This window comes from Podarcis tiliguerta (assembly GCF_965153285.1).
Source record: "Podarcis tiliguerta genome assembly, chromosome: 4".
Classification (NCBI taxonomy): Eukaryota; Metazoa; Chordata; class Lepidosauria; order Squamata; family Lacertidae; genus Podarcis; species Podarcis tiliguerta.
Genome location: NC_139537.1, coordinates 32,009,349 through 32,036,052, shown reverse-complemented (window position 1 = coordinate 32,036,052; position 26,704 = coordinate 32,009,349). Strand labels below are relative to the sequence as shown.

At 44.0% G+C, this 26,704-nt stretch overlaps 2 protein-coding genes across 4 annotated transcripts in view; one reads left to right on the top strand and one right to left on the bottom strand.

Moving 5' to 3' along the window:
- The window catches only part of ATP1B1 (ATPase Na+/K+ transporting subunit beta 1), a 31,992-nt gene extending 9,447 nt beyond the window's left edge, over positions 1–22,545 (top strand). The window contains exons 3-6 of the mRNA XM_083438481.1: positions 15,538–15,696; positions 17,559–17,743; positions 19,067–19,147; positions 21,128–22,545. Of these exons, the coding sequence (XP_083294607.1) occupies positions 15,538–15,696; positions 17,559–17,743; positions 19,067–19,147; positions 21,128–21,394 (692 nt within the window). The 3' untranslated portion in view covers positions 21,395–22,545. The remainder of the gene's footprint in view (positions 1–15,537; positions 15,697–17,558; positions 17,744–19,066; positions 19,148–21,127) is intronic.
- NME7 (NME/NM23 family member 7) overlaps positions 22,357–26,704 on the bottom strand; it is a 64,353-nt gene continuing 60,005 nt past the window's right edge. For all 3 annotated transcript variants that reach the window (XM_083438453.1, XM_083438452.1, XM_083438454.1), the window contains one exon: positions 22,357–22,633. In XM_083438453.1, the coding sequence (XP_083294579.1) occupies positions 22,601–22,633 (33 nt within the window). In that variant the 3' untranslated portion in view covers positions 22,357–22,600. The remainder of the gene's footprint in view (positions 22,634–26,704) is intronic.

Here is a 26,704-nt window from a genome sequence, read left to right as displayed (position 1 = left end):
AGGCAGCTAATTTAAACTTGATCCTTTGTTGCGTATTAGGATTCTGTGTCTGATTAGACTGCAGACTATTCCACATGGGCTTATTTGTGCTTCATCTTCATGGTACAACATCCAGAGGGGTAGTTGTGTTAGTCCGTTGCAGCAAAAAAACACATAAGGAGTCTTGTAGCACCTTCAAGACTAACATATTTATTATGGCCCAAGCTTTTACAGAACAGAATCCACTTCATCAGACACATGAAGTTGACAGGCATGTGTGTACACACATATGCTAGTGTCGTGGGGGAAAAGTAGCGAGCAATTGGGTCAAATGGCAGCGAAAACCAGAAAGTGCAGCCAGTCACAATTCAGCTAAGTGGCTGCTAATTGATAATAATGCAACCGTTCTAGTGTTGCTAAGTTAATTTAAAGTTTCCATTCTTCAACAAAGGCACTTTAAAGGGAGACTTCCCGCACGAAGCCACTGAATTACAATTAATCAAGAAGTTTGATTCTGCCTGTTTGGACGTGAAGAGGGACTGTGTTGTCTTGTCCCACTACAGGTGCTAATCAGCGTAGCAAAACATGGGTGATTATGGGATCACCAGTTACTGCTGCTGGGAATGGTCACTGTGCTTATTTTTCACACACCAAACTTTTAGGAACATAGGAAGCTGCCTTGTACCAAGTCAGATCATTGGTCCATCTAACTCAGTATTGTCTGCACTGACTGGCAGCAGCTGCCCAGGATTTCAGGCGTGGTTCTCTCCCATCCCACCTGGAAATGGCGGGGATTGAATCTGGAACCTTTTGCATGCAAAGCAGAGGCTCTACCACTGAGCTAGAGCCTTTCTCCAGCTGTCACAGACTATACATTTTGCATTTAATTTCCATTTTACTCTACTGTTTTAACCATTTCCTCCCCACACACACCCATCAGGAATATTATATACCTGCCAACTGAGAATAATATCTCAAGATTCTGAAGGGGGTTCTAGTCCACAAGAGCTTATGCCATAACAAATCTGTTAGCCTTTAAGGGGCCACAAGAATATTTGTTGTCTATGTGGTACAGTACCTTCTTGGTGCCTCCTTTGATGTTTGAGTTACTTCTTGGGGATTGCCATCACATCTAAGCTGTGTTAAGTACCGTCACTCATCACAGGGCAAACTGGGTTTCTCACCAGGCATTTGCTGTCTGCTTGTCATTTCAGGCTAAAAGTAGGCGGTTCTACTTTCAGTTCAGTCATGACTCTGTTAGCATTTAACCATTTGTGCAGACTGCACAATAAGATTCTCTGCCAAAAGGACGTGGACCTTTATCTCGGATGTTCACAGGGTGGGTGGGGACACGTCTCTCTAGATATTGCTGGATTCCAATTCCTATCAGCCCCAGCCAGCAGGGCCCAAAGGTTGATACAATGGGAGCTGCGGAACAGCAAGAGCTGGAGGGCTTTGGGTTCTCAACCTGCAGCTTCAGGGAAGAAAACACTGTGATTCAGATCAGCAACGATGCAGAAGGGGATCATTTAGTGAACGGAGGGGCAAGCATAGTTAGGGCAGTTCAGAAAAGCCATTGCAGTTAGAAATATTTAGTGGAAGAAGAAGAAGGATGAATTTTGCTTCCTTGCAAATTTATCTAAGGCAGTCTACAAATTTAAATTCTCAACAAAAAGAATAAAAGAATTCCATGAAACAATTAACAGCAGAGTGGAAAATTCCTAAAGCTAATTTATGCTTGAAAGACATAAAATCATAAAAACGCCTCTGAGGATGTCCTAACCTGGCATCTAAATAAGAGCAGAGTGGGTGCCAACCATGTTTCTTTGGGGAGGGTATTCCACAAGTGAGGTGCCAGTGATGAAAAGTCTCTGCCTTTCCAGGAGGTGTCACTACTGGCAAATTGGCATGAGCTAATAAAATGCACACTATGCCGCTGATGATAGCTGGACAACAGATGATTGTGTGCAAAACAGAATACTGTAAAGGAGTAGAAGTTACCTGGAGATGAGGGAAGGGTTAGTTCTGGTGGATTCTCATCTCCGGTGTATTCCTCTTCGCATCTTAGAGGCAGGACTATCCCCAGCACAGCAGTTCTCTGTTCATATATGAACCAAGGAACAATAATGTGTGCATACAGTCCAGGAGTAAATGTTAGCACAGTTGTGGACAGTACCTATATATATGGCACACATCCTTAGATTGAAAAGCAGCCCCAAAGTAAACAAGAGAATGATGTGCCGTCACTGAGTCTAATAATCCCTAAAGGGGCAATTGCTTTTTTTAGAGTAATCTCTAGCTTCATTTAAAGCTACCAAGGCACAGCATGCAGGGCTTGATCCTGGCTCCATTGCAGGGGACAAGACGCCCAGCATAAGTTGTGGGTAGTATCCAACACTTCCTGTCTGCAGTGGCATCTCCTTGCATAACATAACACCTCCCCCCTTCCTTCTACAGCTTCCCATGCCCTTAAAATCAGCTCCAGGAAGCCAGGGGACCCCCCTGGAGAAGATTTTGGGGGGTAAAGGGGGGAAAGTGAGGAAGGGAAAGTCTCACTGAATTGAGAGGAAAACCACTTGCACAGTGTCGGATACAACCTTAATTTTCTGCCATCACTCACATGCCAACCAAAGCGGCCCCCTTGAGTGCTTGCTATCTGGTGCTGGGAGTCTTACGTTGTGCTCAGAACATCTGCTTTCTAATCTAGGGTAGCTGCTAAATAAGTTAACTACCTTCTGTTTTGCCCCTTGGGCTATAATCTGAATTATGCTTATTCAGATGTTGAAACTGTCCATTGCACTTGTCTAGAAATATGTTAAGGATTGGAGTGGCGTTGGTTGGGCTGGGGAACAATCTGTGACATGAAAGCATAACATGAAACTTCACAGGGGTCTTGATTTTTAGCTTATTTGTGAGCACTGATCCACTAGCATGATCCCCACTAGTATGAATATTTCATTGATAATTATTCACTGATGAAGACTTTATTCCAAAACAGTTGAACTATTCCAGATATAACTGTCCTTTTGAGACTTCGGAGAGCCGTCTTCCTCTGAGACTTTTGTGAGACGTCTTCCTTTGAGAGACGGCTTGGCGTTCCTCTCTATTCAATTGATTTGTTTGATTCTTTGTTTGACTCTGATACATATATAACTTGTGGTTACTTGTATATTTTATGAGATGTGTTGTATGATATATACATTATTTTGAAGTGGCTTATTTATATATTTTGAATGACATCATATATATTCACTAACAGTTATTAGCCAGCGTGTTGCGTTTGTATTTTTGTAGATTGCTACGTTTTGCAACACGGGGTTTTGTGTTTGTTCAGACCCATGTAGCTCTGGCATGGCGAAACTAAAGCTTCCATGACTCTTTATTTTTTTTGGGGGGGGGGGGTGCTTTAAATGTAGGGTGATTGAGAAAATGACTGTTAACCTGTGCCTATAAGCTGGCCATATGTAAGTAAGCAGGATGATTTGACAGAACAGCAACTACCCTGCTTGCTCCACCAAGCCTCTATCAAGCATTATCCATTCCCAGCAGTTAGTAGGAACCAGCTGTGTGTGTGTGTATGGAGTCTTGCAACTGCTAGTTTCCACATTACAAATGACCCCAGGGTTGCTGGATGCTGGAGGCAGTCATCATTTATGTCTCCCTCCTTCCCTCCCTCCCTCCCTCCCTCCCGCTCACTATAAAACTCTTCAGAAGCTTTAAATAGCAGTATAATATTTAAACGGCTGCAGCAACACTGCCAGAATGCTTCTTGGTGGGCTAGCTCCCACTGTGAAATGCCTTTCCTCCTTACTGAATCCCCAGCAAGGCGGACACACACTCATGTTGAGGTCAAGTTGAACCACTGTGGTTTTTTCCATTGGCTGCCCCCATTTTAAGCAAAGACGTCGGCTCAGGATGCAAGTTGGAAGAAATGTTGCAACATTGTATTTTTAATGCTACTGTAGCAGTGAGTAAACAGCTCTCACAAGTACAGGTGGCAAGCACAGTATTAATTCTCAATTAATGGGGTGATCAGGCATTGGCAGCAGGACAATTGGTGGTCTCCAACTATCTTTTTCCGTCTCTGCAAGGATTTTTGCTTGCACAGAACTCCCCACCACCACCACTCCCCACCCTGCCCCTGGAGTCTGTTCCGGAGGATTATGGGGAAAACCAAGAGCCAGTTTAAGGGGAAGTTCTGTTGTGCCAGTGAAAATCCTTACGCTGATGGAACAAGTTACTTGGATATAGTCCAAGGACCCTACTCTAAATGCACCTGTGCATTTTCTCCCATAAATTAAGTAAGGCCCTCGAGGACACTGTTGAAGGCAAAACTGAACACTCTTGACACTGGGTGGCCCAGCCACTATCAACAGGGGTAGCCTAAGCTTCTGGGGGGTATATTGTTTACCACAATCCCCTCCAGGGACTGTTGTCATACGAGAGCCCTACACATGTACTGGTGGATTACGCAGTTCAATATATTATGTGAAATGGCTATCATTTTAAAGAAAAACATTATGCATGGAATTCTAAAACATTGAATAATAAGGATTTGAAAAGTTCAGTCTGGGAGTATCTATACCTCAAGCAATAATCTGATAAATTGGTGTTGCACTCCACATTGCTAGATTTCTCCTACTGTGTTGTCTAGAGTCATCCATTGTCCCATATTTTTAAAGTGTCATTATTCTTCTTTGGTGATCACTCGTAGCCGAGTAAGATTGTCTTCCATAAACACGGTTTTAACAATGAGTCTGTAAGTGACTGTGGAGGCTAATTCTGGACCCACGCGACCTTCCACAGTGGGGACATTGGTTCCCGAGCGGGAGTTGATCACGGTGTGGATTTGCCAAGCGTGCCTTCCTTTTAGCACGTTTCTCCCTTGCGTCCTGAGTTCGAGTGTCTTCAAAGCCCATGACATCTTTGGTCTGAGCGCTTGCAGGCCAGTGTTTCCCAGTTGTCAGTGTTTATACTACATTTTTTTTTAGATTTGCCTTCAGACAGTCTTTAAACCTCTTTTGTTGACCACTAGCATTACGCTTTCCATTTTTAAGTTCGGAATAGAGTAGTTGCTTTGGAAGACAATCATCAGGCATCCGCACAACATGAAATGATGATCCAGCGAGTGAGTCTAGATTATAATTGCTCCATAAAACACATCCTGTCCCATACCCCTTATACCAGTACATCACAGTTTTGTTTATTATTTCTTTATTTCATAAAATTTATACATCACTTGATTTTTTTATTTAAAAACCCTCGGTGATTTACAAAAGATAAAACAGTAAAAAGAAATTGGGGGGCGGATTACAACCCTGCTTTAAAACATACATGTTGAATCATAACTCTCTAGAGTGACTTGGATCCTTAGATCATCATCATCATTTTTAATTTGTATACCATATTTCTATCTTACAATACTCAAGGTGGTTTACAAGCTGAAGAAACAAAAAATGTACATCTTATAACAATCTAATGCAATACAAAAATGTGATAATAAAACAAAACATTAAAATAAGCAACCTACATCAAAAAAGTAACATCCAGCTATCATTAGAATAGTATAAAATAATATCAACGTATAAAAGTTAAACAGAAACCCACTCAACAGTTACAATAAATAATTTCTAAACTATAATCAATAAAACAACGGCAAGCCACAGTACATAAAATAATACAATACAAATTGAGAAGCAGAGACTAGAGGGTGGGGCAAGGCAGGTGTAAAGAGGCCTTGCCTGATGGAGTCTCTCCCCGCAGTCAGCATCTCTTTATTTCCACTTTAAAAGGAAATCTTTCTGTCTTTAGTTATTTGAACTTGAGTCAGGATGGAAACTCCAAGTCACCCTCATGTGATTTATTTTGCATCCCCATCACCCCAGTTCTTTTTAGTTCCCTCTCTCCCACCCCCAAATTTTAAACTGGAATTACCTGCTACTCTTACAAGTAACCAGTAGCGGGCACTTAAAAGTTTGCAAAAATAGCTTATCCCAGGCTAAAAAAAAGGGGGGTGTCTGCAGATGAATGTCTGCTTTATTTACAAAATCAAAAGAGGTTTATGAGCCTTAAATTTAGCTACAGCATTTAAAATTATGTAAGAGGTGAGTTTCCACACATTGAAGAAATAGGGGTCAATGAACAATGCAGCTTGCAATAACCTAGTGGAAACTTCTGCTATATAATGAGTAAGCAATCAAGGCAGCAGTAGACGAAAGGGGCCTATTGGGCTTCATTCTTCAGCTGCACACTTCTTTTGGCTCTGGAACCACATCTTTACTTCTGTGGTCACTTGCACAAAGTAAGACATGCAAGCAATCACAGACACAGAAGGGAAGGCTAGCATAGTGGTGAAGGGCTGCGGACCAGGAAATTCCTGCCAGAAACTGACCAGGAGGTCTTCCATGGCTGCTACCATTTACAGTGCCCTGCATATGGTGGCAACATGATTGCACTGCTAACAGCTTATGAAAAGCAGCAAAATGGCAGTGAGTATCTGGTCTCTGAAATAGCATTTATCTAAGATCTCTTTGGCCTCTTTGCACCTTATTAGGCATTACAACATGCAGCAATAGAAGCAGACTCTCTGCAATACATGGTAATGTCCAAACATGCCTTTCTCCCACAAGGGAAATGTACTAGTGGTTCTTTCCAGGCATTTCCACTACATGTTACAAAGTCTTACTTGCATGTCTCCTCCTTCACAGATGTAATGCTAGAAGTTACCCCCCTTCATTTCTGCATACCATACACTGTGTGTTTGTAGCCATTCTGCTCCTTATGCCGTGCCATTATTGTGACAGCCAGGATGCTGGCTGTGTGATTAAAGGCACAGCAGCTATCCCGTGCTTGAGCATTCCAGGTACCGTATTTTTCGCCCCATAGGACGCACTTTTCCCCCTCCAAAAATGAAGGGGAAATGTGTGTGCATCCTATGGGTGAATGCAGGCTTTTGCTGAAGCCTGGAGAGAGAGGGGTCGGTGCGCACCAATGCCTCTAGCTCTCCAGGCTTCAGGAAGCTATCCGCAAGCCTTGCAAGCCCGGCGGGAGTTCCCGCGGGCTCACAAGGCTTGCGGGCGGGTGTCTGCAAGCCTTGCGCACCCGGCGGGAGAGGCTTGGGGCAGCAGCCTGCAGCCCGAAGCATGGTGAGCCCTCCGGAGGGCGCCCCGTGCTTCGGGCAGGTGTGCGCAAGGCTTGGAGCTGCAGCCGCGGCTGAGGGGGGGGGAAATAAATTTTTTTTATTCATTTCCCCCCCAAAAAAACGAGGTGCGTCCTATGGGCCGGTGCGCCCTATAGGAAGAAAAATACTGTATGTTAGAAGTTTCCAGCAGAGAGTTCTCACAGTGTGTTGTGATGTCTCTGTTGTACCCTGACTGTTGCAATGGTAGGCATCCCAATGCCAGCCGCTGGGAATCATATGGGAAGACAGCCTGTCATGCTCGGATCCCGTAGGTATCTGGTTAGCCACTATGAGAAGAGGATGCTGCTGGGCTAGACTAGATGAGCCATAGGCATGATCCAGCAAGATCTCTCTCTCGAACTGCACTATGGCTAAAATGCGTTTTTTGGCTAGTACCATTTCAAGCACATCACCTCTTCTGTGTGCCTACTGTCCCTTGTGGGCAGCCATAGCATTTCAGTATGTCTGAGCCCATGGTTCTAGCCAGTCGTGTCTGCCAGTGTCAATTGCCACCACACTGGTTTTCCATTAACTTGGGCCAAACCATGAGAGAGACAAGAGAGTGGATGGCAAACTAGGATAGTCGTATGTCTTAGTTTACATAGGATAGTCCTCCATTTGAAGGGCTGTCTAGTCCGAGTCTGGTTTAAAGAGACAAACCACCAGAAGGCAGAACAGGGGTCTTGATGTTGCCCATCAGTGAGGAGACTGAACAGGCAGTTTCCTCCACTAGGGTGAGGTGTGTGGTATTTCTATTAAACTTATCACAATCATTTCTAAATTTGCATCTATACTTACGAATTAACACACTCGAGTGTTTGCTCCTCTTCTGCAACCCTTTCCCCTGTGATGCATTTTCTCTTTTTTTAGCATTGCATAAATGGTTATCCTAAGACAAAGATTGCAGCCAACATTATATAGTGCCACTAGGTGGAAACCTTTTTCAATATCTTATAATTGGCATGATAACTAGCTTAGGTTAGGACCATGACACTTAAAAGTATTGCCTAATGTTTACTGTTTTGCTGCCTTAACCTTTGATGTCAGTTGCCGTGGGCATTTCTGTTGTAACAGAAATAGAGCATACTGTAGGAATTATGTTGAGGATCATGTATGCTCCACCCAGTCTTGATCAAGGCCTGATTAAGGACTGATTTAACACCACAAAATTCCTACATAAAAGGCAATTTCTGTAGGAATTTGCCAGAGATTCTTTTATAGAATGTAACAGTAGTGGTATGTGGATTTTTCACTGTGTATTCATAGACACCAATGATGTACGTGAACCAGAAACTCAGATAAGAAGTCATGACATGCACTCTGTGGATTTGGTTTCTAGAAATTCCAGCAGGAAGAGGGTCTCTCTCAGCCCCAGAATTCGTACATGAATGAAACAGCCCTCAGTTTCTCAAGAGGGACAGTGAGGTGGAGCAGTTAAAGTGTTGGGACCAGGAGACCATGGTTTAAAACTCCACTCAGCCATGAAGTTCACTGGGTGACCTTGGACCATTTGCATCCAGCCTCACCTACCTCACTGGCGAATTATGAGGGTAAAAGGGAGAATGAGGTCCAATGGGCTGACCTCCCGGTCTCTCATCGCTTGGGCTCCCCCAGTAGCTGTGCTGCTGCAGCCACTATTTGCCTGCTCTCACTCACTCATGGGCTTATCTATTAGTGCTGTAAAGGGCTGGCTGTTGTGGTGCTGTTTTACTCCTCCCATTACAGCAGCACCACCAGGTAAGCCTGCTTAACTTCAGGGAAGGCCAAGGTTGATGATGGAAGCAGCACTGCTGCAGGGTGTGTGTGTGTGTGTGTGTGTGTGTGTGTGTGTGTGTAACCAAGTGGTATTGGGCATTGCAGGGGCAATCGATATTGAGGAGGGACCACTGCCAAGCACACCCTGCTCAGGGCTCTAAAAAACTGGACCTGAGCTTGTCCTCACTGCTCATTTTTTGGGAGCTATCATGGTGTTAATCCCTGTTTTATTAACTTGGCACAACCACATAGCTCTCTGTGTCTAAAAACAATTTGTGCCCCTTCAATGGGCTCCTTGCTGTGCTCTTGGCTTCACCACGGGGGAAAACGACTCTATCTAGTGCCGAATGTAGACTTGCTGGGTTTGGATGAGTTATTTGAGCCTGTGACTCTTGTCCAGGTCCCTGAGCTTGAAGGCATCATGCCAGGATCTGTGCCTCTCTAGACCACCTGGCAAGATTGGCCGAATGTCCTAGTGAACAAAAATGGAAGGTGGGGCCATAGAATTTGGTGCTTCTGCACAGCTTGTGGAGTTGATGGTTCCAGTGTGGAGAGGACTGCCTTCCCTTAGTAACTTCAGGGCTTGCTAATTTCAGTTTGTAGATGTACAGTTCAGCTGTGATATTTAATTCTTCTCTTTACCCTTGTACTCATTTAATAATGAGAAGACTGACATGCTTATTATTTTCAGCCCAGAACATTTTGCTATCCCGCTTAGATTAGAATATAGCCTGGTTTGCTCAGTTGGTTAGAGCATGGTGCCGATAACACCTAGGTTGCAGGATCAATCCCTGTATGGGCCACCTGCATATTCCTGAATTGCAGGGGGTTGGACTAGATGATCCTCGAGGTCCCTTCCAACTCTACACTTATATTCCATACTATGGCTACCTTGCTCCTGAGAGCTGTGATGAGTGCATCTTCTGGGAGGCACATACCCAGACAAAAGCTCGTCACCACATCCTACCTCTCCATCAGCAATGTGTTACTGCTTCCCCTTTTCTTGTGGGGTGGAAGTTCTTAGACCCTGTTTAGGCACTCCTGCCCTGCTGCTCATAATTCAAAGTCCAGCAGTCTGGATTTTTAAAAGGCATGCTGACCCAAGCAACTTTTTGGAATATTTGGGCAGTTGGTCTGGGGTCTGTTTGCAATGCATAAAGAAGTCCATATTTTAAAATGGCACCCAGTCCACCTGCTGCCAAGGAAAAATGGTTGTCAGGGTCTCAGAACTGCTCACAGTGTGTCTCATATGCTGACACTTTGAACGACTGCTGACATATACATAGTTATTAACTAGTTGTAACTGAACAGTTAATTCCACCATGGGTATTAAACTCGCTTTCTTAGGAGGTGTATCTATAACCGGCTCTTCTTGATTCTCTTTGATGGAATACAAACAGCTGTAACCTTTCACCAGATAAATCTCGGAACCTGCTGAATGGAACCTGACCTTGTTAAACATTCCAGGATTTCAGTCGAACTGTTGTTGTCTCCTTATCTCCCTCATCTTTTTTTAAAAAAGCATTTTGCCTTGATTTTTATCACTGAGAGCCACATTCGGGTGTTTTAATAGAAAGGTGTGGTATGAACGTTTAAATAAATAAATAAATGCAGTGAGTTGGGTCCAGAGTTTATCATACTTGAAGGTAACCCATGGTAATCGAGGGGACATGCATTAATCATGACCCTCAATGCTGACTGTGCAATTGGGTAATGATGCAGAACTTTGGCCAGCCTGATAGCAATTCATATTAATCTCTAGGCAATAATTTTGCCAGTCTTATCTTTATCAGCCTAACCTATCTATTTTATTCATAGGACTGCTTTAACATTATTCTCTTGTCTGCTGACTTTATTTGCAACCAATCGTTTCCTGCTTGCCATAATCTGCTTTCTTAGTAATGGAGCATCACACTGGAAACTTTCCACTTCATTTGATTTATGACTCAGATGGTTCTGGGAACAAATGCTACACCGGGGAGAAAGGAAATACTCTTGTTTCAAAGGGGAAACCTACTGAATGGTCTCTACTGCAGGATCCTCATTCAAACACACTCGGACGAAGCTTGACTAACAGCGCTCATCCCTAATGTGGTAGCTTTTCCACATGCAGGAAGCTTATTAACACAGTTCTCTATGATCCAGTAGTTTAAAGTGATTCACTCTAGTTAGGACTGTAGCACATGCCTTTTCTTCATGAATCAGCCCTCAGAATAGCAGCAAAACAAATGAATCTGCTTATATCCCCGGGGTCTGCAGGGTCCCAGTGGGTGCCTTAAGTGGCTGCCAGCTGGACTTGCCTTTGGTAAGTGTGAGCTACTGGCACGATGTTTATTTCCTGAATTCTTTAGTAGCATTTGGGTGCCTTTCTCCTCCTGCTTCCTGTCGTACATGCCCACACTGCATTGTTGGTCTAAGGTTACTGAGAAGGGCTGAGAAGGAGTTATTCTTGTTTGCCCTTTAGCAAGAGCCAGGACACATTTATTTACTTTGGAGAGGTAGGCATGCAGTGCAAAGCTGTGGAAAGTATAGGTGGAAATAAATTAAGCCCTCTGTGTGTGTGTGTGTGTGTGTGTGTGTGTGTGTTGGATTGTATCTTAAGAATTAGTGAAAGATTTCTGTTTAGTTCTCAAATAGCCTGTAGAGACAAATGGCGTTTCTGTTTTTAGAATAGTAAGGTGCAAACAATTTCTTTGTACTGTGCAAGCCTTTTCTTGGACTGAGCTTTCCAGTGCTGCACTAATCCATGTTTACTAGGAAAAACATGTGTGCTGCTGTTATGTCTGAACTGTGGCACGAGTGTTTTTCCTGTGACATGTACATGGAATAGGCAGCGGCACCACTCAGCAGAAATAATTTTGCACATGCAAGAATTTCAACTACAGGGGGAAATGTAGTGAACCTGAGACAGCTGGGAATAGTTGATCAACAAATTGTTGTAGCCCTTGACTATTAATCTTCCAGGTATGGGGATGAACTCTGGCATGAGAACTGATTTTATTATAGAGACCCAATTTAAGATAGTCAGAAAACAGAATGTATATTGGGGTGGTGGATGGCTGCGATAAACCAGGGGTCATGACATGTTGTTCTCACCCATCCCAGATGAGGAGTGAAATCTGCTTTTATGGTAAAGGATTTAACTATGGTTTACCATGTTGCACAAACTGGGCCACTGCAGAACAGTCTGTCTGAGCACGGAGAACTTGGTTGTAAAACAGCAGTACAGTGGTACCTCGGGTTAAGTACTTAATTCGTTCCGGAGGTCCGTTCTTAACCTGAAACTGTTCTTAACCTGAAGCACCACGTTAGCTAATGGGGCCTCCCGCTGCTGCTGCGCCACCGGAGCACAATTTCTGTTCTCATCCTGAAGCAAAGTTCTTAACCCGAGGCACTATTTCTGGGTTAGTGGAGTCTGTAACCTGAAGCGTATGTAACCCGAGGTACCACTGTACCCTTAGCAGTCCACAAAACCATTCTTGGATCACCCCAGATTTTACGACTCATTCCCCTACCTGGGAATCTCTCACAGGATAAGAACATAAGAAAAGCCTGCTAGATCAGGCCAAAAGCTCATCTAGTACAGCATCCTAAGTAGACAACCAGATGCTGTAAAGGGGAGCTCACAAGCAGGAGCTGAGGACAAGGATAAAACTTTGTATGTGTTTCAGGCCCAAAATAATTGAAATCCTTCCAATTATTTTGTTGAACCTGCTGAAGGAGAGAAAGAGACATAGCAGAAAGAGAACCGAGAGCCCAGCTTGGTTATAGAAACAACTACTACATAATGGCAGTATCTGGAAAAGGTCTTGGCTGCCTGCTCTAAGTTGGATGTGCCAAAGGGAAACGGAGCTTGTGCCACAGCAAACTCAGCGTGTGGCCGTCAGTGAAGCAGCATGAACTTCATCTCCCATTACTTTCAGCATCGATATCAAGCAAGCATTGGGTAATTCAATTAAAACTCCACCTGAACCTTATGGGAGAACAAACATGTGGAATGCATTCATTTGTACGGGATGGTGACATGTATCTGTCCCTTGCAAATATCATCTTCCATTACCTCCCTTCTTGCCTCTACCCCCCCCCCCAAAAAAAGAAACAGAACTTATTCTAGAATAAGAAGATATTTTTATTGTGTTCAGTTTTTGCTGCTCCTAATCTGACCCACAAAGCAAATGCAGGGCTAGTTCAATGAAATGAGTGTGGAGTGGCATGACAGCTGAATATTTTGCATTCCAATTGCGGGCCTCTTCCTGTGTCACTGTTTGTAATTCTCCCTTGGCCCTTTCTCACCTTTGTGTGCTGAGTGGCACAGGCAAGGGCTCACCTGGATTGGGCATTTTCATGCAAGCTAAATGCAGTTTATGCAAACTGTTCCTAAGATGCCTAAATTCATGTGTTGAGAAATCAATAATATTTCATCTTTGATGAATTGCTTCCCATGAAGCATCCAGAAGCAATTGAACACCAGCAACAAAACATATACAGCGGTACCTCGGGTTATAGACACTTCAGGTTACAGACTCTACTATCCCAGAAATAGTATCTCAGGTTAAGAACTTTGCTTCAGGATGAGAACAGAAATTGTGCGGTGGTGGCACAGTGGCAGCAGGAGGCCGCTTTAGCTAAAGTGGTGCTTCAGGTTAAGAACGGACCTCCAGTACGACTTGAGTTCTTAACCAGAGGTACCACTGTATAAATACAGTTTCTAGTCCAATGCAGAGCAAGACTGAGATAAAAACCTCCACTAAAGTATGCTGAAAGAGAAAGGTCTTTGACAGGTGCTGAAAAGACAATAGAGGCAACACTTGTCTGATGTGTAATGAACAGGGATGGGGATAAAATTCCCAAAGATGGGTGCATCCACACCAAAGTTCAAATTCTTACATCGTACAGAATGGACCTCCTGATGTGATGGTCAATGCAAGAGCACAGGATCAATCAGCCCCAGCCAGCATGTTAAAAATCAAGGATGGTGGCAGTCATCGTCTGAAACATCTGGGAGGCACCATGTGGGGGAAGGCTGGTGTAATGTGTAGCCAACCAGGAGCTAGAATATGGCCATGATGACAAGTAGCCACTGATAGCTTTATCCTGCATAAATTTGATCTCCTTTTGAAGTCATGTAAGTCAGTGGCCATCACTGCATCTTGTGTGTTCAGTGATCTTAGCTAATAGTTTAAGGATGTTCTAGTGTGGGGGCAGAGGGGGGGTACATTCAAATGTGTGCCTGGCGTTACTTGTGGGTCGCGCAAATACAAGTGACAGCTTCCCTTCCCAGAAACCTCTTCAGTGAAATAAATGGAAAAGGAAAAGAGACTGGAGACTCAGCTACATTGGCAAAGAAAGAACACTTTTTATGTGTTGTTTATGCATTCTAACACTGTGACACCAGGTGGCGCTGTGGAGTTCCGTTTTTGCCAGCCTGATTTCTCATACAAAGTTTACAGTGTGTTTCACTGAAACGCTTCCTGATGTGTCTAGATCCAGCCTGAGTCTCCATTGCCCCATATTTTGAAAACCCAGCTGCTTGTGAAGGGTCCTTCTGGAAATCTGATGCCCTTCATGCTAACGCAGGCACATCGTCTCACCTGTAGGATCTCTGGAATGATCTACAATACAGGAGCGCTCTATTGTGGGTAGGGTCTCCCTAGGTGAAATCCTACATCTGAAGCTCTTTTATGGACTTTTGGGCTTTTGCGTTAGGGATGTGAAATGACAACAAGAATTGCATTATTTCTGTAAGCAGCTTCATCTGTTTCAGGGCAACTCTGTGTCATTTTGATTCAATTTCTTATTCGGGTCCAAATCCGATCTGTTAAACCTGAAGCTGCTTTGCCCTTGGTGAGTGTAATGCGGAATCAAAAAGCTGCTTATAAGGGTTTGTTTTCTTTCTTTTCACTTAAGTGGATGAAGTGGATGGAGCCTGCCAAATTTCAGGCTGTGCATTGAAATTCTGGGGACAGCTGAGGCCATAGAGGAAATCAGAAACTTAGGGAGTCCCTGATGTGCTTTGAGATACCTTGTCAATTGTGCAATCTGGCTCAGGAACATGAGCCCCTGGCCAGAATCACCCTGGGATTTTTTTATGTTACTCAGAGTATACACATAGCCAATGCACAGTCCTCTGTGCACTCCAGGAAAATGCTGCAACTCTCTAGTGCCATATGAGGAGGGAGTTTGATGAGCCTCTCTATTTGATGAACCTTTAAATTCTGCAGAGACGTGGAGAGAATAAAATTGTACTTTTTAAATTTGTTTAAAGGTAGTTCTTAAGTTTAGAATTTTTTTCTTAGAATTTAGGTATTTCTGAATTTAAAGAGCTTGTAGATTTTTCAAGCTCATGAAGTATTTTACTTCCAAACAAATAGAGCTAAAATAAAAGCCTTGTGCCAGTAAGCACCAAAGTCTGCTCTCTTTGTTTTGGTGGGTGAGGAAGGTGACAATTTCAGCATTTCATATTCAGCACCTATACATGTTCCAAAATTATTCTGGTTTGTTGCTGCATAAGGAAAGTTTGGATGTGATCCTTTTCATGGTGGGGCAAGCACAATACGATACAGATCAGTTGTCTTTGGACTGTGTGTCTCTGTGTTACATGATTTCTTCTTTTCCCTTTCCAGGACTGACAGCTATTCCCCAGGTATTTAAAATGGAGATTTCCTTCAACCCCACTGATAAAAACACATATGAGAAGTACACGAAGCTCATGGATACATTTCTGAAGGCTTATGAGTTTAATCAGGAGCAAGATGCAGATTTTGAGCTTGAGTCTTGTGCCAGTGAGTAGATTTTATTTGCACATAACTTTTGTTTCTAATGTATTTGCTTTTAGTCTGGACCATCTAAAGTGCTGCTGGTGCCTAGCAACCCTTGCCAGTAACTTTTCCAGCCAGACTCCGAAAAAGGGAACTCCCTTTTATTTAAGCGAATAACTCAGTTGATTCCCTGTCCACCATATGTGCTGTGAGCCGCCCAGAGTGGCTGGGGAAACCCAGCCAAGTGGGTGGGGTATAAATAATAAAATTATTATTATTACGACCCCAGCAACAAACTGTAACTATCTCCTCTTGCTTCAGTAATCCTGGCTCCGCTGAAGACAATATGGCTTGAAATAACCTCACCAAATACCCTGGATTTCCTTAGTCCCTGGTGGTGGTTGGTACGATAGCACTGATCTGTAATGTTTTGGGTTGGATGGAGACACCAGAACCCTGCTGTTGTGTGCAGTTCTGCTATAGATTCATTATATATTTGCCAACACAGCAACTGAAAAGACCAGGCTGTAAGAAGCAAAGGAGACGACCTAGCTAGCAATTGAAGGATCCAAATACATAGTAGGTTTGGGGACCCCCACCCCTAGTCAGGGGTCCAGGCATGTTTGCCACAGTTCAGAGGGGAACAACTGAGGGGAGGCAACTGCAGGGCAAAATTGGTGGGTACGAGGGAAAAGATAGGTCTTCCCCTTCTTGCCCGCTGCTCCTTTTCTGGGAATTGCTTACCCCAGAGCTTTCCATCCTTTCTGGTGGCAACCCAGATTCCAGATCTTGTCTGGTTGCCAGAACATGGCCATTTTATAAGAGATGGTGGGTCTGCGTATCACAGAACTGTCCACACTTTGCTCATCTGAGAGGGCTGAGTCAGCACTCTGCCTGCTTGCACAACAAGACTTGCTAGCATAAAGCTTGCCTGAGAGGGGTTAGGGATGAGCTATTACCTTGTCCACTTGGTGCCTGCTCAGGCAAACCAGCCCCATCAGTTGAGAATTCTGCACCTAGTTTTAAAACTAGAGAAGTCCTTCCATGGTAGTGTTTGGGGACAGTAATTTTGTTTGCTGCACCACCTTAGCTTGATGGCGCTGGTAAACCCCTAGGCTGTGTACACAATATATGTGTAAAGGACATTCCCCCCCCCCCCAAGGGATTTTGGGCACTGTGCTTTCTTAAGGGTTGCTGGGAATTGTAACTCTGTGAGGCGTAAGCCACAGCACCCAGAATTCTGCAAGGGAAATTCATTTGTTTTGAATATCAAGGTATATCGTGTACGGAGCCAAAGTCTCCAGTGAACATCTGGAAGGCACTGTAGGATTAACACAACAGCCCATCTTGGTGATGAAGCCGCCTGTCTTGTGACCTTCATAGAATAACTATTAAAGGCAATGGAGCCCTGTTCTCTGTAGGATCTGGTAGACATGTGACAGGCCTCTCTGAAATGAGACAGAGCTCCTGTGATCCCCAAGCAGTTAGCTTGTGCATGCAGTTCTTTGTAAACACACCGTGATCTAGGAAAATGGCATGATCAATACTGCACATGTCACAGAGAGACTTGGTATACATGTCTGCAGGCTGTGTGTTTTGGTACCTGGCAGCTGCAAGCAATTAGATTAAAGCAGGAAAAATAAGTGCACGTTGGGAAATATTCAATTTTTCATTATCAGAAGTTTTCCTTAAGGCTAGGTGGATGCTTCCCATGCAAAATTACCACACTGTCTCATAATAGGAAGCAGGCGTAGGATTCACCATTAGACACTTTTAGTTGGAGCCTTTAAGGTTTAATATCCCTGAGATGACTAAGGATTGTGGCAAGCTGACCAAAATGCATATAAGCAAGGTTTTTCTTTTTCTCCCCTACTCCCCACCTCCAGCTGAACCCTCCACCCACAAAGGTGAAGCTCCTATTGACCCCAGCCTGGGCAAGAAGCCATCTTGCAGGTTCCTTCGCTCCTGGCTGGACAACTGCTCTGGGATAAATGACCCCAGCTTTGGTTACAAAGACGGCAAACCATGTGTCCTCATCAAACTCAACAGGATTATGGGCTTCATACCGAAGGCAAGTGCTGCTAGGCCTGTTTTTAAAGGAAGGGGGTGGGAATTGGTAGCAAAACCACATAGGAAAAAGGAAGGTGCTGGGGGGGTCTTTGGTTGCCTTATCTTCTACAAGATTGCTTATATCTACGGTATTGTTCCGTCAACAAGATGCCCCCATGTATAAGGACCCCCCCCTCTTATTTTGGGGGAATCCATTTTAAGAAAATGAGGGGAGACGGCCCAAAGTTGTTGAGCTTCTCCCCCCATGCAGCTGTGGGCAGGAAACACTCCCTAGATTGTTTTCCGCTCGCTGCGGCATCAGGGGAAGTTGCGCTCCTGCCAACTGGCTGGTTGGCGGGCACACCGCTTCTCACCCCCATGCCACTTTCCGTGTATTGGACTACCCCAGTTTTTGGACACGATTTTTGAGTCGAAAAACCTTGGAAAAATACACTACTTTCCATTTTCTCGTCTCTGCCACTGATCTCAAATAAACACCTGGTGGCTGCTTGGACTCTTCTTACCAGTGGAAACACTGTTCATCTTCTCGTCACACAATGGGGTGACCATTAGACTTGAGGCCCTGCTGGCTTTTAAAATACTGATCGTATGCCTTTTTGCCAAGAGACCAAACTTACTTTCCACTGCCAAGTGGTGGTGAGGAGGGCTGCTTACTAGACCAGCCATGTAGCAACTAAGAGGATTCTCAAACTTTTTCTGGATATTTTTTCATTTGCTTCACTCTGGGTCTGTGGGCAGTATTTGGAGCTTATGTGTCCACTGATGGAAAATCATGCTTATGTTGGCTGATTTGAGACTGTGGACCCAGCTCTTCCTCACAAATCTACTAGCCTTCCCCTATATGGCAAAGAAGAGCTCAAACAAATAAAAGCCTTTGTTAGTTTTAAAGTAGTTTCTGGATTAGAAAAGCACAAGTGGGGGAAATATGCTTTAATTGTTTTAGGTACCACCTTTTCTTCTAGGGATTTTGAGGTGGTGTGCATGGGTCTCACCTCCCCATTTTATCCTCACAACAACCCTGTGAGGTGGGTTTCTCTGATATATATTTTTTTTCTGTCTATGCAGGTTCTGCAGACTTTTGTTTTCTTTTAATTTACAAACTTATACACTTCTGCATCCCTAGGGAGCCCTCCATATATGTAGGGCTCCTATTTTATTTTTAGTTTGCCCCATTTCACTTCCAAACTGATAGGCACTTGACCATCTTACTTGGCTTCTGGAGGGTATATTTGGCAAATACACTTATTGGAGAAAGGAGTTTGTCTTTTAGCAAGGGTTTTGAAGTTGGTTTAAACCATTTGTAATGTGCTTGTTTTCCTCTTAGCCTCCACTCAATGACTCCATCCCACCTGAGGTGAAGGCAAGATTCAACCCTTATATCATTCCTGTTCACTGCGCTGCTAAGGTAAAATAGTTCAAGTTCTTACCGTAATTTGTTGTAGATGGGGCTGCCCTTGAAGATTGTCCAGAGACTGCAGTTAGTTCAAATATACAACTGCTTGCCTCTAAATTGGGATCCTATCTCACCAGTCCTTGAACAGCTACATTGGCCTCTACCCTACATCTGGGCACCTCATTCACAGTGATGCTTTTGAAGCCTGTATATGGCTTGGGCCTGGGAGATCTGCAAGATTGCTGCCTCTATATCCACGTAACCATACATTATGATCTCCCTTGGAGACTACTGCCACCATCAGAGGTGAGGCAGGTGGCAACTAGAGGCCCTTCTCTGTAGTGACACCCTAGCTCTGAAAATCTGAAATACCTAGCACTTGTGTAACAAGCATTCATCATGGCAGGAAACCCTGGTCAAGTCCAACAGTGAAATGAATGCAGGTTTCTGAGCAGGAGTACTTTGCTGATAGAGAAAGGTGTTTGCTCAGTGCTAGAGCTTTGTGTTCAAAAGGTCCCAGGTGACATCTCCATGTGAAGCTAGGAACCTAAACAGACCTGAAATCCTGGACAGTCAGTGCCAATCAGTGCCAGCAATACTGAACTAGGCTAAGCAATTACTTGACCTGGTATAAGGCACCTTCCTATGTTTGCTCTCCTATATGTTGTCTGCATGCATGTTAGCTTTTAAATGGACTCCCTTGCCATCTCTCCTCTTACTTGCTTTGAGTGGTTCACTGTCTGCCCAAGCAAAGCAGTATCACTCTATACCAAGATAAAACAGCTGTTGCTTTTTCTAAAAGTAGAGACTCAAACAACACCCAACGGAGAGAACCCAGCCCTTTGTTTTTCCGTTAGGAGCTGAGACCTGATACCAGAAGTGTCGACAGCTCCTGTCATGAGAGAATGTCCTTCAGTTGAAGCCAAACCAAGTCAAAATCTCTCCTCCTCTTCCCTGCCCAACAGGAGTTGGAGTGAGATCACTAAACACTGTCCCTCTCTAGCATGTGGAAAAGAAGAGAGGGATGCAGGGAGAGGGGCAGAGAGAGAAATGCAGTATGGGTCCCTGTAGAAAAAGAGCGTGTGCTGGGTAAAAGGCAGCAACAAACCTCGCCCTGAAAATGCCTAACCCAACCTCACGACTTGATTCCAGTTGCTACACTTGTGTACGAGCTGCGAGATCTTGAGATGGCATGTTAATCAAATGCTGAGAATGGGGAGTGGGGCTGTGGGAACATGTGTGCTAGCTCTACTTTGTTGTTCTTGTCACTCTGCATGAGTTGGGAGGGCTACTGCCTCAAGCAAGTACTTGTAGGGGCCCCACCTGCTTTTTATAACCCTGGGAAATCAGTGTTCTGAAAGGGATGAAATGCTGAACACAGAAGAGCGCTGTTGGATTGGACAGTCTAGTCCAGGCTATTTTATTTCCTTCAGTGGCCAACCAGGTGTTTCTCAGAATCTCTCAAGGAGGACAGAAACACAACATGGTCTTCTCTGGTGTGTTCAGCTGAATGTTTGTGTACACAAGGAAGGCTTGCTTTTCTACAACTGGGAACCCTGGAAAGACAGGATTCCCAGTTGCACAGTTGTCAGTGTTTGGACTTTCCAGATGTTCAACTGAATGCAAGAAAGTTTGGATCAAGGACAGTGGCAGTGACCCCCCACATGTCCATTCCTTCATGCATTCCTCATGACATGGAGAGTGGTTCTTCCATTGTTGCGGAAGTGGCCATCGCTGGATCTTCTGGCATGTTGCAAGTGAGGCCAAGGCAATCCATCTAAGGAGACATTACCCTTCACTCATTCCATAGTTGCAGTCACTCAAATGTGTTGGAAAGGTACATAGAAAACTCAAGTGACTTTTCAGTGGGACAGTCTGTTTTTCAAAATGTGAGCTTTTAAGTCATGGCCAAATAGTGAACAATAAAAATATGGTACGCAGAGCATGCAGAATGCGGAACTTGCAAGTGACTTCTCCCTTTCATTCCTTCAGAAAGAGGAAGACATTGACAGAATTGGCACCGTGGAATATTACGGCATGGGTGGCTATGGCGGCTTTCCTCTTCAGTACTATCCGTATTACGGCAAGCTCCTCCAGCCCAAATACCAGCAGCCCCTTGTGGCCGTGCAGTTCACCAACCTGACGTATGATACGGAAGTGCGTGTCGAGTGCAAGGTCTATGGTCAGAACATCGACTACAGTGACAAGGATCGCTTCCAGGGACGTTTTGATTTGAAATTTGACATAAAAAGCAGCTGATCGCAAGCACAGTTTCTTTCTTCTCTCTCCTCTTAGCCATTTAAAAAAGTATAAAAAAGACAAAAACCTACTAGTCTTGAACAAAACTGTCATACGTATGGGACCTACACGTAATCTATATGCTTTACACTAGCTTTCTGCATTTAACTAGGTTAGAATGTAAACTTAAAAGTGTAGCAATAGCAACAAAGATATTTATTCTACTGTAAATGACAAAAACAAAACAAACACAGAATTGAGCCTTGGGACATGCCCATTTCTACTGTAAATTATTATTCCATAACTGACTTGTAGTAAGCAGTGTTTCTGCCCCCCTAAATATTGCTGCCTTGTGAGTTTTATTTAGTGTACAGTACTATAGGTGCATTACGCCGATCATTTTTCAAGCCATGTATTATTGTACCTGTTTTCTACTTTCTGTGAGCAAATATTTGCTGTCCAAGGTGTAAATACTCAGTGGGACTAAAACTGGCATGGTACTTTTAATTATTATATTTTTGTTCATTTTTAAAATGGCAAAGGCCCACTTGTGAGATTATTCAGCAGCACTCCATAGAGCCTCCCCCCCTTCCTCCCTGTAGCCTTAGGACATTATTTAGTGTGGTGGCAGGGAAAATTACCTTGACTTTGAAGCAACGCTAAGGAGCGTAGGTGACTATGTATTGTGCTTTATAGCGAATGTTGTCTATCTCTCTCTCTCTACTCCCCCTCTCCCCGCACCCATTCTGAAGTTGTGTGAGAGATCTGAGTCAGCCTATCACTCTCATCAGTGACAGGAATAATTATTTTGCTTTGTATATTTTCTTTTCCTGCTAGAGGCATCATACGCAGTGGTGCTGTCTTTATTGAATGTTTTAACCATTTCCATGGTGGAAGAATTTTATATTTATGCAGTTGTACAATTTTATTTTTTTTCTGCAAGAAAAAAAGTGTAATGTATAAAAATAAACCAAAGCCACATGTTTGAAAATAAATCTTTATTTTGAACTTTATGAAAAGCAATGCAGTTACCCCCATCAACTGGTGTTAAATGTTGTCTAAAGTGCAAACCTCTATGTTCTAACATATGTAATAGCCAGGAAAATACAGTGCTCTTGTTGATCTTGTATTTCAGTCAGGTTAAAACATTGGTCAATAAATGAATAAACACACATCTTCCATCCTGTGGCTTGTTTTTTGTATGCCCCATAATTCTGCCGTCTCTAGTTAGTTGTCCAAGATGTTGAAAAAATACTGGACCTATGAAGAGAAACAAATTTATTGCAGACCATGAGTTATTTACAAAGCAGCTGTAGTCGAAACTGTAACCTGAATAACCAGCTGAAAACGTCCTTTGCATTTCATGCACACTGTTTCGAAACCAGCTAAAATATGGCCTGTGGCAATAAACGACATGTTCTGGTTGGAGGAGGTTAGTGCTTTGCCTCCATTGCAGAGTGTAGGAAGACATTTGTTAGCAGGAAATGAGCAAACTCCTTCTCGTGTGTCACAAAATTAGATTGGTGTCCCCAAAGGAGCCAAACTAGCACATGGGCTTAACTTTGGGAGCTTCCTACTAGCATCTCCTGTCGCTCCCTCCCCTTCCCAAATTTGCCTCTGCAGAGTGTGGAAGAAGGGCACCAGTGACTGGCAAACATGAAGGACTAGAAAAACGCTTGAAAGCATAGCTGTTCCTCAGCATGCTCAGGAATGAAGAGGGATAAGACTTTCTAAGCATGCTGAAGGTTGGGCCCTACAATGCCCTCTGTTAGCCACCTCTCCCCACTCCCAAATCCTTTCCAATAATAAAATTGCTTGCAAAAGGAAGGGAGGCACCAGGAAGAGTGGGCTGGCAGCAATCCCATTCTAAAGCAGAGACTGTACCAATACTGGGCTTCTGATTTGCAGTGGGCTTGATCTGGAGCAGGGGAACTCTGGATTCTTCTGAGTTCAGCATTGCAAGTGTCCTTTCATACATTACAACAGTTCCCAACCCATTCTGAAACACTAGATGCACCATTCATTGTAAGCAGCCATAAATGGATGTTATTCAATCAATTTTTTTTAAAGTCCATGCTTAAACAAAGAATGGAACAAAGTGAGTTAGGGTGGCCATTTACACCTCACCAAAAAAGGAGGATAAAGGTTATGCAAAAAAGGTGTGTACAGATGAAAATTTAGACATAATTACCCTTAATTTAAATAGTAGCACAATGCATCTCACTACAGTGGGGAACACTGACCAGGATTCCCGTGGGCTTTCTCTGCAGGTGGTTAAATACTGATGGGCAATTCAAGGCCCCTGCAATCCCTTATGATTCCTTATCTTTAAAATGGACTTGGATCAGCAAGCCCTTCAACTAAAAGGCCTGTCCTCTGAAGTAAGACACACAGATACAACTCTTGAAACAGTTGGTTTATGGTCTCTTTCTTAGTGAAATAAGTAAGTACCATTTACTTAATAGTTTTACCTATCCTTTTCAGGTGTGGACTCTCACAGGTAATTTCCAAAGAACTATAAAGTGGTGAGCTGATAAACCAGTCTCCCAGTCCTAACTGCTGGCTCTTGTGTTGACCTCCTCCTACTAAGGTAAAAAGCAAAAGGAGGACCTAGACTGACAATTATTTTAAAGGGTTGGATACCAGAAGTTAGTATTGTAACCAAGGGAGCTGATCTCTGGGAATCCCACATGACACAACCACCTCGGCACAGAAATTTATACCCTGTTTCCTCCAAAACCTTTCACACAAACTCTTTCCTGTTCCCATATCTAAGAGAGAATTAGTGGATTTGCTTTTATCGCTCATCATCTCACCTTGGAGAACACAAAGTTGCCCTGCAGCATACGAACGAGCGTCATTTTCATACTTGCTACCCTCCAGTCATCCGGGAAGTTTACATAGTTGTGCAACCCATAATAAAACCTGTTACAAAAGTCCTAACCATAGCACTGGTGCGTACAATTATCTCCTGAACAGTGTGTGCCCTAAAAGCAGTGAGAGGTCAGATGCAAGACTCAAAGAAAAGCAAACACTTCAGAGAAGTGGAAACAGTGTTGCACTAAGGGCTGTGGTTAATCCCGTAAATGCTAGGAAATAATACTGAAACCTAGTCGGGAAATTTCAGGGTTGAATCCCCCAAATAATAAAACTTAAAACAGAAATGGAGGACAGATACTGGGCACTGTCTACAACAGCAGCTTTTAGCACCTTTGAAAAGTAAAGCAGGAATGCTTGCCACAACCTGAATTCTGCTATCAGGTGCCTATTTGACAAGTGATGCTCTTTCATGCCTCAGCACAGGCATGAGGCACTTCAAGACCAAGGGGCCAAATGAAACCATCTCTCTTTGGCCCTCAGGAATCTCCACAAGCCACATCTCTCTCCAGGTCACACCATTCACCATTCCTGCTCTGCTCTGCACTCTCCTCAAATGCTTGCGGATGAAGGATGGAGAACTGAGTATATGTGCAGAACCTCCTGACTTTTAACGTAGTCTATGTACAAAGGTAGAGACGCGGGTGGCGCTGTGGGTTAAACCACAGAGCCTAGGACTTGCCGATCAGAAGGCTGGCGGTTCAAATCCCCGCGACAGGGTGAGCTCCTGTTGCTCACCCTGAGGTCCCAGCTCCTGCCAACCTAGCAATTCAAAAGCACGTCAAAGTGCAAATAGATAAATAGGTACCACTCTGGTGGGAAGGTAAACAGCGTTTCCATGCGCTACTCTGGTTCGCAAGAAGCGGCTTAGTCATGCTGGCCACATGTCCGGAAGCTGTATGCCGGCTCCCTCGGCCAATAAAGCGAGATGAGCGCCACAACCCCAGAGCTGATCACGACTGGACCTAATGGTCAGGGGTCCCTTTACCTTTACCTATGTACAAAGGTAAGAGCCACAACCATTGCTCCGCCCTCTTTTGCATGTGGTCCCAACCACCCCTGGCACCTTGGAAGTGTGTCTACAAGAGATGGTGACTCCTCTGGCTAAAAAAGCTTTCCCCACTCCTGCCTCAGAGGAATTTAAGGCATGGTTACAGCACTATTCCACCAAGGATGATTCCACTTCCTCAAACTGTATGAATTCCCACAAGTCCATCCTGCCCACAAATCCAGCAACTGATGGCAGCTACTCTCAGCTGGCAAATTTGCATCATCCATCCGCCTAGCCACTGCTGCTCCTGCCACCTAGTCAATTTCTTCAGTGCTAGGTGCTCCTTCCTATACATGCAGGCATGAAACATCCTGGATTGCTCTGTTAGGGACTGTACTTCGAACTTGCACCAGTCCCCCCATCCACTGAGTTGTAAAGGGCAATGAGGGAATATCCTGAAAGCTGGAAAACCATGGCGGTCATGGTGATGTGGAGGCACACTTTCCTGAGCTGCAGACCCTGGAGATAACAGGGTCTACAGCAAGGGGGAGCATGTGTCCCACATGCCTTCTCTAGATTACAGTTCCTATACAAACAGAAGGAGTAAAGTATTCGGCTGTATGTTGAGAAAAATCCAACAAAAGTTTTGGGTTAGTTTATTTTTAAGGCTTTTGGGATTTGTGGGAGAGAGCACGCTAGGGATGCTTCATTTCAGAAGCCCCAATTCTACAACAGGTGGTTTTTGTCATTTCTTAAGCTTGCACCCTTTAAAAGTATCAAAAGATATTTCAAACATGTTATTGAGGGTATCACAAATATACATACAACTGTGGGTTAAACCACAGAGCCTAGCACTTGCCGATCAGAAGGTTGGCGGTTTGAATCCCCGCGACGGAGTGAGCTCCCGTTGCTCGGTCCCTGCTCCTGCCAACCTAGCAATTCGAAAGCACGTCAAAGTGCAAGTAGATAAATAGGTACCACTCTGGTGGGAAGGTAAACGGCATTTCCGTGCACTGCTCTGGTTCACCAGAAGCGGCTTAGTCATGCTGGCCACATGACCTGGAAGCTGTACGCCGGCTCCCTCGGCCAATAAAGCGAGATGAGTGCCACAACCCCAGAATCGGTCACGACTGGACCTAATGATCTGGGGTCCCTCTACCTTTTTATGGAATAGAGAACTTGATGCCCAATGGTCTGACTTCTACTCCACAACTAAATCATTATCCTCCAAAAAGATTCAGGTGGGAGTTATTGGACACAGTACATTTCCAGTCATCTGTGACCCCAAATGGAAGGAAATTATCAGATAAAAGCCTCTAGAATACACTATTAAAAAACCAGCCAGTCCTGTTCTGAGGTAGCAGCTGCAGATATGCCTGCAATTCACCAATTGCCATTTCTGGCAGGTCATTCTGGCACTTTTATTGCACTGAATCAGAACAATATATCCAACTTTTATTGAG